At 38.5% G+C, this 12,772-nt stretch overlaps 3 protein-coding genes across 5 annotated transcripts; all 3 read right to left on the bottom strand.

Moving 5' to 3' along the window:
• Window positions 1-302: 302 nt before the first annotated feature.
• On the bottom strand, window positions 303-5,126 carry LOC140800607 (uncharacterized). 3 transcript variants are annotated; one of them, XM_073155362.1, is made up of 4 exons: window positions 4,845-4,964; window positions 2,693-2,750; window positions 1,764-2,003; window positions 303-1,343 (listed from the first exon to the last, which is right to left on the bottom strand). In XM_073155362.1, exon 4 carries the CDS (start codon window positions 1,297-1,299, stop codon window positions 469-471), a length of 831 nt encoding a protein of 276 aa, XP_073011463.1. In that variant the 5' UTR covers window positions 1,300-1,343; window positions 1,764-2,003; window positions 2,693-2,750; window positions 4,845-4,964; the 3' UTR covers window positions 303-468. The 3 variants fall into 3 exon arrangements, with proteins under 3 accessions (XP_073011463.1, XP_073011464.1, XP_073011462.1); XM_073155363.1 differs by lacking the exons at window positions 2,693-2,750; window positions 4,845-4,964 and having other exon boundaries at window positions 1,764-2,045; XM_073155361.1 differs by lacking the exons at window positions 303-1,343; window positions 1,764-2,003; window positions 2,693-2,750 and adding an exon at window positions 3,363-4,423 and having other exon boundaries at window positions 4,845-5,126.
• Window positions 5,127-6,389: 1,263 nt separating this feature from the next.
• Window positions 6,390-8,533, bottom strand: LOC140801130 (uncharacterized). The gene has a single exon (XM_073156137.1). The coding sequence runs from the start codon at window positions 7,343-7,345 to the stop codon at window positions 6,566-6,568; it is 780 nt and encodes a 259-aa protein (XP_073012238.1). The 5' UTR covers window positions 7,346-8,533; the 3' UTR covers window positions 6,390-6,565.
• Window positions 8,534-10,972: 2,439 nt separating this feature from the next.
• LOC140801108 (uncharacterized) lies at window positions 10,973-11,800 on the bottom strand. The gene has a single exon (XM_073156109.1). It carries the CDS (start codon window positions 11,798-11,800, stop codon window positions 10,973-10,975), a length of 828 nt encoding a protein of 275 aa, XP_073012210.1.
• Window positions 11,801-12,772: the final 972 nt, after the last annotated feature.

Raw genomic sequence — 12,772 nt, forward strand, 5'->3', positions numbered from 1 at the left:
CCACATCAAAACTCAGGTTAAAGATAACATATACAGGATAATTGTAAACTTGTGAAGGAAAAAGTTAATGATACATATACAACTGTGTAGTCTTCTCAGTTAATACCTTCATTATCATTTAGATGATATGTTTCCAACCGAGGGTCGGTAACATAATTTAGGACATCAACTGAAAATTCTGTAATATATTTAGAGGACTCGAGTTAGAATATATCTTCAAGTGAATATATCTAAAAGAAAAGTATTTCACGAGCCAATACAAGCAAAAGATGAAGCAATAAATCATTTCATGAATCGATCAATTGCAAAATCTTGTTTTTTCATAAGATAAACTATCCAATTTCAACTGGAACAGTATGCTATACATTTTCAGTTGTAGACAAAAGAGGAAAAATTGATGCTGATCAGAATCCTTTAAAAGGCAGATTCTGATCATTGATCGCAAGAGGTACAAGTCTGAGCAGACTTTTATGAGCTAAGCGTATTTAGTAGAGAAACTCTACTTTGGATTAGTCGTTTGAACAAGCATTCTAATCCATTCTCGAGAGCTCCAATGCTGACCTCAAAAATCTGCAATTGCTTTTGAGCCCTCAAAACCATCTCACCATCCATATCCTTGCATGAATAAGAAGCAAAGATGAAGATATCATCATCATCCTCTTGCTCCTCACACGCCACTTTCCTCTTATGTAATGTCGTCGAGACAAAAGACCACTTGCTAGTCTTTGGTTTGACCATTTGCTTCGACAAGAATGACAGAAAATTTTGAAGGAGAGAGATGGTGATCTCCCTTGCTTCAGTCAGCATTTTAGCCACAACAAAAAGATCATTGTCCTCTTTGTTATGAGAAATAGATCCACACTTGCCACCCATCTGCTTCTTGACATCCTTGTTTGCCTTCTTCACGAAACGGATATAGGCTTGAAGTTTGCTCTCAATAGCCGAAGCTCCTTCTCTGCGTAGAGCAGATTGCAAGTCTTGAATGTGCATTTTCATTGCACCCAGGTTATCCTGCACTGTCCTGCAGAGGTCTAGCAATCTGACTGATCCTTCAAGTTCTTCCTCCTCCCATTTCTTTTGTTGCGGGTTGGAGAGACCATTTTGATTGCTCGGCAAGCAGAAAAGCTCTTCAATGCATTCATGCAAATATCTGATCCCTTTCAATGCATCGGACATCGTCTGGGCTGTTAAGCCGGAGGAAGCTGAGTAAGCCTTTAGCTTCTGCAGCTCTTCTTTAACCTTAAGCACAAGGGTATTGGGTCTTGTGGGCAAGCTGATTGATCGCAGATGGCAAGCCATTTTTTCACCGTAAGCTTGTGAGAACTCTTTTCCTTGTATGGCTACTGAAGAAGGGAGAAAGGAGAGATTGTTCAAGTGATTGGCTTGATCCATGGACTTCACCCTACTTATAAACCAAACTAAGAACCAATAATGTAGACATGTAGTTAGATGGAGAGACACCGAGAACCTAACAAGAACCAAACTGCCATGTGCTATCAATGTAGGTCCTGCTTTTGTACATAATTCTTTCAGACATTATTGCAAACAAGTTGTCTTCTTTAATATTTGCTTAATGCAACAGATGAAGTGGAAGTCTGACTGCCTGACATTTCCTCGCTGTCCAGGGCAATCATGCTTCAATTATAAGCAGCAAGATTGGCAGCACGAATGCCATAACTTGGTTTATTGAACCCAGAAAACAAAAATATTCGCCGACACTTTTAAAGAAAAAACCATTTAATGCTGGAATCAGTATTCATTACCAGGGACATATCAATAGGCGAGCTCGCAGTGGGGTCAGTGTGGGTCTTGGTCTGCAACATAGTTCTTGTAGCCATTTCCGCAAACAGGTCGCATTCATTTCTTTCTTCTTTACGACTCCATGTAAATTGAGTGCCTTGCACAGTTGCACCTCTTCAAGACTTCATTATTCCGGGCCGACAACTCACCGAAAGCTTTTCCCCTCTCGATCTTATCTTGGTCGACACAAGCAGCGTCAACACCTGCACGGCATTTGTCTTCATTTTTTTATGTTTACTTTTTTTCTTATTACACTTTGAGCCTGCCTGAACCATTCATAAGCTGCAAACTGAGCCTCATTTTTAGAAATAAAAAATAAAAAATTCAAATGACACCCTACATTTTATCAGTTTTTTATTAACACCCTGTTTTCTAACTTTATAGCCTGGCCCTTTCTTCTCATCAACGGTAGTATATCATAGTAATAGTAAAGATGATGAAAATATAGGGTGTTATTTGAAAATTTTCCTTACGAAAAAAGAAAGACTATTAAAAGCGCGAATGACTCCAACCATCCACCGGCATTCTAATGGCGCAATAGAGACAAAACTCCCCTATTTCTCTCAAAATAAGCACCACACAAAAGCTTAAATAGAAGTACTCCAAATTTTAGTTTAGAATTTAGACCACTAATTGTTAAAATTAGTGAACAGTTCGGCAAGGCGTCATGAAGGTAAGACTTGCACCTTGTATCAAGAGGATATGATTCCAAATATTGAAAACGTCCTCTTCAATAATAAGGTAACACTATGCAGTAATGCAGTATGTACATATAAAAAACCTTATAACATGTCTACTCAAGTGGAAGTGAAGATTGAATTTGGTCAGACAATTGATTCTGAAAAAAAAACAAAAAAAGATATTACTTTTGCTCTTGTGGTTAAAGAATTACATGGAGTTGTTCTCCTTTAGCTTTATCTCCTTTTGGCATTCCAGGAGTATCGCATCCCCTGTGTAATTGAATTCATGGTTAAGGAACAATTCAAAGTGATAATACTTTTCGGATACAAAATTAGGGCGGTTTCAAATAAACATATGAACATTCGCATGTAGGTCAACGTAGAAAGAAATGTAAGAAAACTATAAGAACTGTGACTAACATGATATAATAGAACTTTCAACTTTCTGATATGGACTTATAATAGCATAATCAGTGAAGTTTTTCTGTTAAAGGAACAAACAAAGAACTTTGAAAGATAATGATTGAATTTTGTCAAAAAAAAGAGAGATAATGATTGAAGACTAGAGTAGAAATACATTAATTTACATATACAGAACATCAATAAGAGTAAGTAGCGCACATCAAAACTCAGGTCGTAAGAAGACTGCAAATATAATTGTAACACATACAGGATAATTGTAGGCTTGTGAAGGAAAAAGTCTTCTAAATGAATGCCTTTACCAGCGTTTCGATGACACATTTATAATTTTATATCCAACCAAGCGTTGATAATATAATTTAGAACATCATCCAACAACTGTAATATCTTTATAAGACTCCAGTTAGAATATGTTTTCAAGTGAATAAAAGTAGTTCGCGATCCAGTACGAGCAAAAGATGAAGCATGAAATCATTTCATCAATCGACTAAATGCAAAATCTTGTTTTCTCATAAGATAAACTATCTAGTTTCAACTGGAACAGTAATGCTATACATTTTCAGTTGTAGACAAAAGAGGAAAAATTGATGCCGATCAGAATCCTTTAAAAGGCAGATTCTGGTCATTGATCACAAGAGGTACAAGGCCTGAGCAGACTTTCACAAGCTAAATGTATTTAGTAGAGAAACTCTACTTCGGATTAATTGCCTGAACAGGCATTCTAATCCGGTCTCGAGACCTCCAATGCGGAGCTCGATTATCTGCAATTGCTGTTGAGCCCTCAAAACCTTCTCGCCATCCAAATCCTTGCATAAATAAGAAGAAAAGATGAAGATATCATCATTCTCTTGCTCGCCCTCGCATGCCACTTTCCTCTTACGTAATGTCTTTGAGAGAAGAGACCACTTGCTAGTCTTTGGTTTGATCATTTGCCCCAACGAAAATGAGACAACAGATTGAAGGAGAGAGATGGTGATCTCCCTTGCTTCAATCAGCATCTTAACCACAACAAAAAGATTATTATCCTCTTTGTTCTGAGAAATAGATACACACTTGCCACTCATCTGCTTCTTGACATCCTTGTGTGCCTTTTTCATGAAACGGATGTAGGCTTGAAGTTTGCTCTCAATAGCAGAAGCTCCTTCTCTGCGTAGAGCAGACTGCAAGTCTTGAATGTGCATTCTCGTTGCACCCAAATTATCCCGCATTTTCCCGCAGAGGTCTAGCAACCTGATGGATCCTTCAAGTTCCTCCTCCACACATTTCTTTTGTTGTGGGTGAGAGAGACCATTTTGAATGCTTGGCAAGCAGAAAAGCAGTTCAATGCATTCATACAAATCTCTGATCCCTTTCAATGCATCGCACATCATCTGGGGTGTTAAGGAGGTGGAAGCTGCACAAACCCTTAGCTTCTGCAGCTCTTCTTCAACCTTGAGCAGGAGTGAATTGGGTCTTGTGGGCAAGCTGATGGATCGCAGATGGCAAGCCATTTTTTCGCTTGTAAGAGCTCTTTTCCTGTATGGCTATTGAAGAAGAGAGAAAGGAGAGATTGTTCAAGTGATTGGCTTGATCCGTGGACTTCCCCCTACTTTTAAACAAAACTAAGAACCAATAATGTAGATATGTAGTTGGATGGGGAGACCAAGAGAACTTAATAAGAACCCAAACTCCCATGTGCTATGAATGTAGGTCCTGCTCTTGTACATGGTTCTTTCAGACATTATTGCAAACAAGTTGTGTTCTTTAATATTTGCTTAGTGCAATAGATTGAATGGAAGCCTGACATTTCCTCGCTGCCCAGGGCAATCATGCTTCAATTATAAGCAGCAAGATCGGCAGAACGAGCGCCATAATTTGGTGTTGAATTGAATCCAAAAAGAAAAAGGAAATTCGCTAATAGTTTTAAAGAAACAACCATTTATTGATAGAATCAGTATTCATTACCAGGAACATTTCAGTAGGCGAGTTCTCATGTGGTGTCAATGTGGGTCTTGGTCTGCAACATAATTCTTGTAGCCATTTCCACAAACAGGTCGTATTCATTTCTTTCTTCTTTACTACTCCATGTGAATTGGGTGCCCGCACTTCTTTGTCGATCCGGGTTGTCATGTTCCAATTATTAGTGACAAGATCTTGTGGTTATCACCGCACGAGCATCATACTTTTGGTGTTGGATAGAGGAAATGATTCGACTTATTAGCAGCAGACAGCGTAGTTTACACCCTACTATATAATAGATATTTATCATTAAACTTTTATATTTTGCTTAAAATACCTCAGAAATAGTTTGTTGTTAGTTTTATTAACTGTCGGTTATAAATGTCCGCGATACTATTTAAATAAGTTTTTTAGATTAAGATAAAAAAAAATAGAGAACTTGATTTAAAAATCAAATAAAGGGTATTTTTAAGTGTTTTAATTATTTTTATTATCAAAAGTAATGGGATATTCTCATTTCTACCGTTGTTTAGGTAAAACTAATTCAAAGTGTTTTTTAGAAATAAATAATAAAATGCATGGATCGAATAATAATTACATTTAGATGCAAGAACGCAAAGCTACACTGAGTAACTAAATTATTTATAGAAAAACATTGACCACAAAGGGCAAGTGAACACGCTAATAATAATGATATTAAAAATCTAACTAATAATTTTAATAATTGTAAAGTTACTCATACATCTCGTCAAGTTAATCTTGTTGCTGATCGGTTTGCAAAAAAGAGAAAAAGCCTCGACTTGGGGTGTACTTGGGATGGAAGATTTCCTTTTGAATTTGTTCAAATTTTAATCTCCAATTGTTTAGGAGATTTTGTACCCAGTTAGCATCTTAATATAATCGTTTCCTTTTAAAAAAGAACAAAAAAAAAAGCAAACCAGATAGTTATTCTTGTGAAAAGGATTAATGCCTTCTTCAGCTTGCTGGCCATAGTGAAGTTATGAGGATGCTCCAAGGATATGTTTGCATCATCCATTGCTATTCTGGAAAACTTTCATAGGATTCATTATCCAATATATATCCAATTGCGAAATGCTTGTGCTTGCATAAAATCAAATATCAAATTTCAGTTGGAACAGAATGCTGTGCATTTAAGTTGTAGACAAAATGCGAAGGACGAAAGGTGATCAGCAAATCCTTTAAAAGGTGGACTCTGATCATTGGAATGACAAGCTAAGGATGTTCTTGTGAAGAAGTTAGCTAGTGATGAATAGGGTTTGCTTTTGAAGAAGTTATTTATGAAATATTCTAAATAAATGATTTAGCAGCAATATTGAAGATATGGTCCTACCCCCAATTTGATCGTGGAGAAGTATTGCTGTTCCACGGATCGATAACTTAATTTTTAATAACATATCCAATGCAAGTTTGCAAGATCTACATAGGATTAGGCTTAGGGTATATCCTCACACCATAATGTGTCAGCATGAAAATTATCACCCAAGCCAGTACAAACAAAAAGACTGAGCATGAAATCTTAGAACAGTCATGTAACAGCAAAGTGATTGTGCTTGTATAAAATCAACAATCCATTTTCAAATTGAAAAGTATGTCATACATAATTCATTTTAAGTTGTATACAGAAGGGGAAGTTTTGATGCTGATCTGAATCCTCTAAAAGGTGGATTCAGAACGCTGCATACAAGACACAAGGTCTGAGCATACATTTATAAACTGAGGATATTTAGAAGAGAAACTCTACTTCGGATTAATTGCCTGAACAAGCATTCCAATCCGTTCTCTAGGCCTTCAATGCTGAGCTCTAATGTCAGCAATTGTTTTTGAGCTTCAAGTGCCTTCCTGTCATTATCCTCTTGCTCCACACATGCCACTTTCCTCTTGTGAAGTGTCTTGGAGACAAGAGACCACTTGCTAGTCTTTGGTTTGATGATCTGTTTTGACACAAGTGAGAAAACAGACTGGAGGAGTGACATAGTGAACTCCCTTGCCTCTATCAATAGCCTAACTGCTAGTAAGAGATCACAATCCTCTTTGATGGAAGAAGTAAACTTGTTACCAATCTGCCTCTTGACATCCTTGTTTGCCTTCTTTGCAAAGCGAATGTAAGTTTGAACTTTGTTTGCAGTAGCCGCAGCACCTTCTCTGCGAAGGGCAGATTGGAAATCTTGAATGTGTATTCTCATTGCACCCATGTTATCCCGCATTGTACTGCAGAGATCTAGCAACCTGACAGATCCTTCAAGTTCCTCCTCCATCAACTTCCTTTGTTGTGGGTGAGACAGACAGTTTTGGTTGCTCGGCAAGCAGAAAACCTCCTCGATGCATTCATACAAATGCCCGATATCTTTCAATGCATCGCACATCATTTGCATTGTTAAGGAGGAGGAATCAACCCGAGCCTTTAGCGTCTGCAGCTCTTCTTCAACTCTGAGCACACAGGAATGAGGTGCTGAGGGAAGACTGGTGGATCGATTATGGCAAGGCATCTTTGCTCTGTATGTTGTAATGGCACTCTTCTGTAAAGCAATTGATGAAGAAAGGAGTTGTGATGGAAACAATTCTTTGGCTTCCCTTACTTATAAACCAAACTCAGACCATAAATATAGTTTGATGGGAGACACCAAGAATCTAATCAACCAACTCATATGTGCTGCCAATGTACGTCTTTGTTTGCAGCATGGTTCTTGTAGACATTGCTGCAAACAAGTTAACTTCTTTAGTCTATCTTTGGTACAACAGATGAAACAGAAGTTGACCCTTCAATACTCAAGGCTGTCATGCTTCAATATCAGAAGCAAGATCCGCTGCATGAGCGCATTAGGTTGGTATTCGATCCGAAATGAAAGAAAAAGGCATTCAGTGGTTTCATTAAAAGAACTATTTATGGACGAATCAACAACCATTACAAGGAGCATCTGAGTGAGCCGGGTCTGGATGTGCGGTCGGATTCTTGTAGCCATTTCCACAAACATGTCGTACTCGCTCCTTTCTTCTTTAATCATCAATAAATTGAGGCCAACACTTCTTCACCGTTCAAGGCCGTCATGTTTCAATTACTAGCAGAGCAATTGTTTGTAGCCATCACCACGGGCTCCATAAATTAGGTGATGCATCCACTAATAAATCTTAGCACACGGGTGTCTAAGTTGGTGGTGGGTTCATCAATATGATAGAAATAAATCAAGAACCATTACTACGAAGATCTGATTTTTGAAGCTCCCATGTGCTCTCGGCGTGGATCTACACAGACTACAGTTGCAACTTGGTTCTTGTCGGCATTACAACAAACAGGTCGGCTTCGTTCCCATATTGTTTAATGCTCCGTACTAATTGGATACCCGGGACTTCTCTCCATCCTTCGAGCTGTCATCTTTCAATAATTCTCAACGAAAAATATCTAGTGCACGGGTGTCATACTGTCATATGTTGTTGGTGATCCAAGTAATGGTTGTCTATGATTTCAATCGTGAGATGTATACCTCCTCGACATTTCCTGAGCCAGTTGCGCGTCATGCCTCGTTTGAGGAGTGAAAAAGTATCAACCTCGTACAAGAATTCGGCAGGAAGACTTCTCTCGGCGACGACTTTGTTAACCCGGGCAAACTCGGTTGACTGCACTGTACACCGACTTACGTATTAATATTGGCTAGTTACACTTAGTGTTTGTACTGTTCTTCAGCTTGTTTGGAGGTTCTGCATTACTCTTTTGTTAGTTGTGGTTCTGAGATGCAAAAAGGGTTACAGTTTTGTAATGAAACAGGGCCATAATTTTGACTTTTACTTCAAAAAAGAAAACAAATTTTGGTTAGTTATACTAAGACTCTGTAACTATTGCTAATTTTCACGTTGATTTTTTTCCTTTGGGTGTCTGCCACTTTGATCTCCTTCAGTTACTTTTAAGCCGAACAGATAGAAAGATTTCACTTCTGTGATATAAACTTCAAATGAAAAATTAGCAAGAACTTCCGAGTTAAGGAAGAAATGATGCCAAGTGACTGTTTTCCATGATACTAGTTGAAGCTTGCATAATTTTTACAGCCATAATTGTAAGACAAATGAATCAGCACATTAACTATGATTCATATGACATTATTCTGGAGGATTTTTATCAGCAGCAGTGCAAGAAGTAAATTGAAGGGGAAAGATATGATTCTGCTATTAATCTTCTAGACTGATCCAATTCTCATCATGCTTAAAATCGTTCCAAGTGTTAATGACATTGTCAACTAGGATTCCTCTGACAGATTTTGTAAGTTGTTCACAAAAGTTGGAGCTGAAATATATCAAACGAAACTAGAAGTCTAGAACCAATAGAAGGAAACACCAATGCAAACGATCAGGATAAGAAATTGGGAAATAGCAAAGCTTTCTATAATCATGTGAAATCAAATATCTGATTTCAATTGGAACAGCTATACATTTCAACAGACAAAGACTGGAGGAGAAAGATAGTGATCTCTCTAGCTTCTATCAACAGCCTAACCACGACAAATAGATCACCATCCTCTTTTAGTGCGTCGCACATCATTTAGAATGTTAAGGAGGAGGCCGCCATGCAGGCATTTAGCTTCTGTAGCTCTTCTTCAGCCTTTTGCACAAGGGAATGAGGTCTCGAGGGGAGGCTAATGGATTGATAGTTCTCTGTTGGTGCAATGATAGTTCTCTGTTGGGAAATTAAGTTGTGATAGGCTTGATCCTTCAGCAGCCCCTACTTATAAGCCAAATAAGAAAACATGAACATAGTTGAATGGGTAGACATCAAGAATCTCCATAAACCAAGGTCCCATGTGCTATCATGGTTCTTGCAGCCATACAACAAGCAAATTCTGTGTATTCCACTTTCTTTACTCCTACAGGTGAACTCGACGTCTGAACATTTCAATGTCCGAGGCTGTCATGTTTCAATTATCAACAGCAAGATCCACTGCACGAGTAGCCTTCATTGGTTTGATAATTCCGCTCACCCACTCCCCCAACTTCCTTTTTGGAAGAATCAATAGTCATCGTCATGATCAAATCGATCCCCAAGTCCCCATGCGCTGTTGATCTGGGTCTAGGCTCGCAACGTGGTTCTTGTTGGCATTACAACAAACAGGTCGTCTTCGTTCCTTTCTTGTTTAATGCTCCGTACTAATGGCACCCCGGCACTTCCCCATATTTCAATCTGTCATGCTGTCATGTTTCAATTGTCGTCACGGGCGTTATATGTTGTTAGATCAATAGAATCTTTGCTTGGTCCTAGAAGCTTATTCACATTTCTTAGTAGGTTCCACCGCAAGCTGAGTTATATAAGTTGGTAGTTGATCTAAAAATAAGTCTTCAATTATATGATGAGAAAACTTATTTGAGAAATGAACACGAGGTTAAGGTTATAAAAATTCTTCAACTGCTTCATGTTATCATGTAGTAAGGAATCATACAGCTAGCTCACTGCAAGAGATTCCCCTACTTGCTACTTAATTATTATGGCTTAATTACACTCGATGTAGCTTCGTGCGTTGATTCTTTTATTATTAAACTACCAAATCCCCAGTTTGTAATTTCCTAGAATATTTCCATTCATTCATCCATGTTTTCCCTTTGCATTTGACAGAGCACTAATCAAAGAGGAAATCAGAATTAAGAAGCAAATTAGGCTAAGAATTTATACTCCAAGATAATGGTTAAAGACTGCACAAGTTCTACACAAACAGATTGAATAGATTAACCTTTTATTCCTGGAGAACAAAATTACAGATGCATGCAACATTGTTTCAGAAGAGTTCTTTCAGCAGTACGACAAATTAATTTACGGGCTAAATTTGCATGTTACTATGCATCTTAATTGGTGCTCTGTTTGTCGAAATATAGAAAGATCGAAAGGTTAACGACATAACAGTGAATTAGTACATTGTTCAGTATCATTTTGTAAGTAATTTCCACAAGCCTAAAGAACCAGACAAAGGCATAACAGAGGAGTTTATGTGATAGTAATAATATAAAATATCGATTTTCAATTGGAATATCTATACATTTGAGTTGTATACAGAAGAGCAAAATTTATGCTGATCAGCAAACTCTTAAAAGGTGGATGCTGACCAGCATACAGGAGGTATAAGGTCTGAAGAGAAGTTTTATGAGCTACAGATGTTTAGAAGAGAGACTCTGCATTGGATCATCTGCCTGAACAAGCATTCTAATCCATTCTCCAGACCCTCTATGCTGGCCTCCAATGTCTGCAATTGCATTTGAGCTCTCAATGCCTTCTCATCTTCCAAATCCTTGCAAGAATAAGAAGAGAAGATGGAGCAATCATCATCCTCTTTCTCCTCGCCGCATGCCACTTTCCTCTTGTTAAATGTTCTTGAGACAAGAGACCACTTGCTAGTCTTTGGCTTGATCATTTGTTTCGCCAAAAATGACAAAACTGATTGGAAGAAAGACATAGTGATCTCTCTAGCCTCTACCAACAATCTAACGACCTTTAGGGAATCACAATCTTCATGGAGAGGAGAACTAGATCCACATTTGGTAGTCTGTTTTTTGATATCCTTGTTTGCCTTCTTCGCCAAGCGAGCGAAAGCTTGCACTTTGCTTCCCATAGCGGCTTCTCCTCCTCTTCGAAGAGCAACTTGTAGGTCTTGAACATTAATTTTCATTGAGGACAAGTTATCCCTCATTGCACCACAGATGTCCAGCAATCTGATGGACTCTTCCATTTCTTCCTCTACCCATTTCTTTTGGTTGGAGTGGGAGACACCGTTTTGGTTGCTTGGCAAGGAAAGAAGTTCCTTGATGTATTCATACACATCTCCCAGACCATTCAATCCATCGAACACCATTTGTGCCGTTGAAGAGGATGAAGCCATACAAGCTCTTAGCTTCTGCAGCTCTTCTTCAACCTTGAGGACAAGTGAATTGGGTCTTGTGGGCAAGCTGATGGATCGCAGATGGCAAGCCATTTTTCTTGTAGAAAGCTTGAAAGCTTGAAAGCTAGTGAACAAGAGAGAACGGAAAGATGATTGTGATGGGATTGAACCTTTGGCTCCCTCTAGTCCCCTATTTATAAAGCAAGATCAGAACCGATGACATAGAAATTTGGGGAGACACCAAGAATCTCGTTGAACCAACTCCCATGTGCCGTCAATGTAGGTCTTCATTTGCAACGTGGTTCTTGCAGACATTGTTTCAAGCAGGTTGTCTGCTTCATCACCTCATGGCTGTCATGCCTCAATTGCTAGCGACAAGTTCCACCACACGGGTGCTGCAAGTGGTGAGAGCAACGGGAGAAGAGCCAATAATGACCCGATAAGAAAAATATATTGCCATGACTCAATCACGAAGTGTAGACCTCAATTTAAAATTTCATCAAGCGCTTGGTGTTTTGAAGAACCACGCAGATCTCGATCTGGCATCTTCTTGAGCGGATCCTTTTGGTCCCCTACTTGTGAATTAGCAACAATAGATTAATCCCAGTAACCCACCTCTCATATGCTGTCGGTGTTAGGTGTCGACTTGCAACGTGGTTCTTGTAGTCATCACCACAAACAGGTTGTGTACGGGATTTATTTTTCTTGTAATACACCTCGTGCATACCTGACCTCTTTCTCACTCATGTTTCAATCATTGCCAACAAGATCCACCACACAAGCTTCATATATTTAGGAGTTCTAGGTATTTTAGTTACCAATTTACCATGGCTTCGCCAAGTTCCTACGTGCTTACTTGGAGGGGGCCACACGTGCATTAGAACTTAGAAGCAATTCCGAAGCATCCTTGTTTTGATGACTTGGAAGCCAAACCGTAATCAGAAGAACTAATGTCAATTAAATTCTATTGCCAAGCTCAAATAACTACAACGATCTGATAGGGATATAATTTCTGATAACTACTTATATCAACACATTATAAATCACAATTCTGAAAACTAGAAT

This window comes from Typha latifolia, chromosome 14 (assembly GCF_019914945.1).
Source record: "Typha latifolia isolate L0001 chromosome 14, TyphaL0001v2, whole genome shotgun sequence".
In the NCBI taxonomy this organism is placed as follows: domain Eukaryota; kingdom Viridiplantae; phylum Streptophyta; class Magnoliopsida; order Poales; family Typhaceae; genus Typha; species Typha latifolia.

What these genes read in the sequence shown, in the direction of transcription:
- LOC140800607 (XM_073155361.1), bottom strand. Translation starts at nt 5,009, where the DNA reads ATGACAACCCGGATCGACAAAGAAGTGCGGGCACCCAATTCACATGGA. An exon ending in CGCCTACTGAAATGTTCCTG is followed by an intron (nt 4,424 to 4,844) that starts GTAATGAATACT and finishes CTTCTTCAATAG; the next exon opens with CCATACAGGAAAAGAGCTCT.
- LOC140801130 (XM_073156137.1), bottom strand. Translation starts at nt 7,345, where the DNA reads ATGCCTTGCCATAATCGATCCACCAGTCTTCCCTCAGCACCTCATTCC.
- LOC140801108 (XM_073156109.1), bottom strand. Translation starts at nt 11,800, where the DNA reads ATGGCTTGCCATCTGCGATCCATCAGCTTGCCCACAAGACCCAATTCA.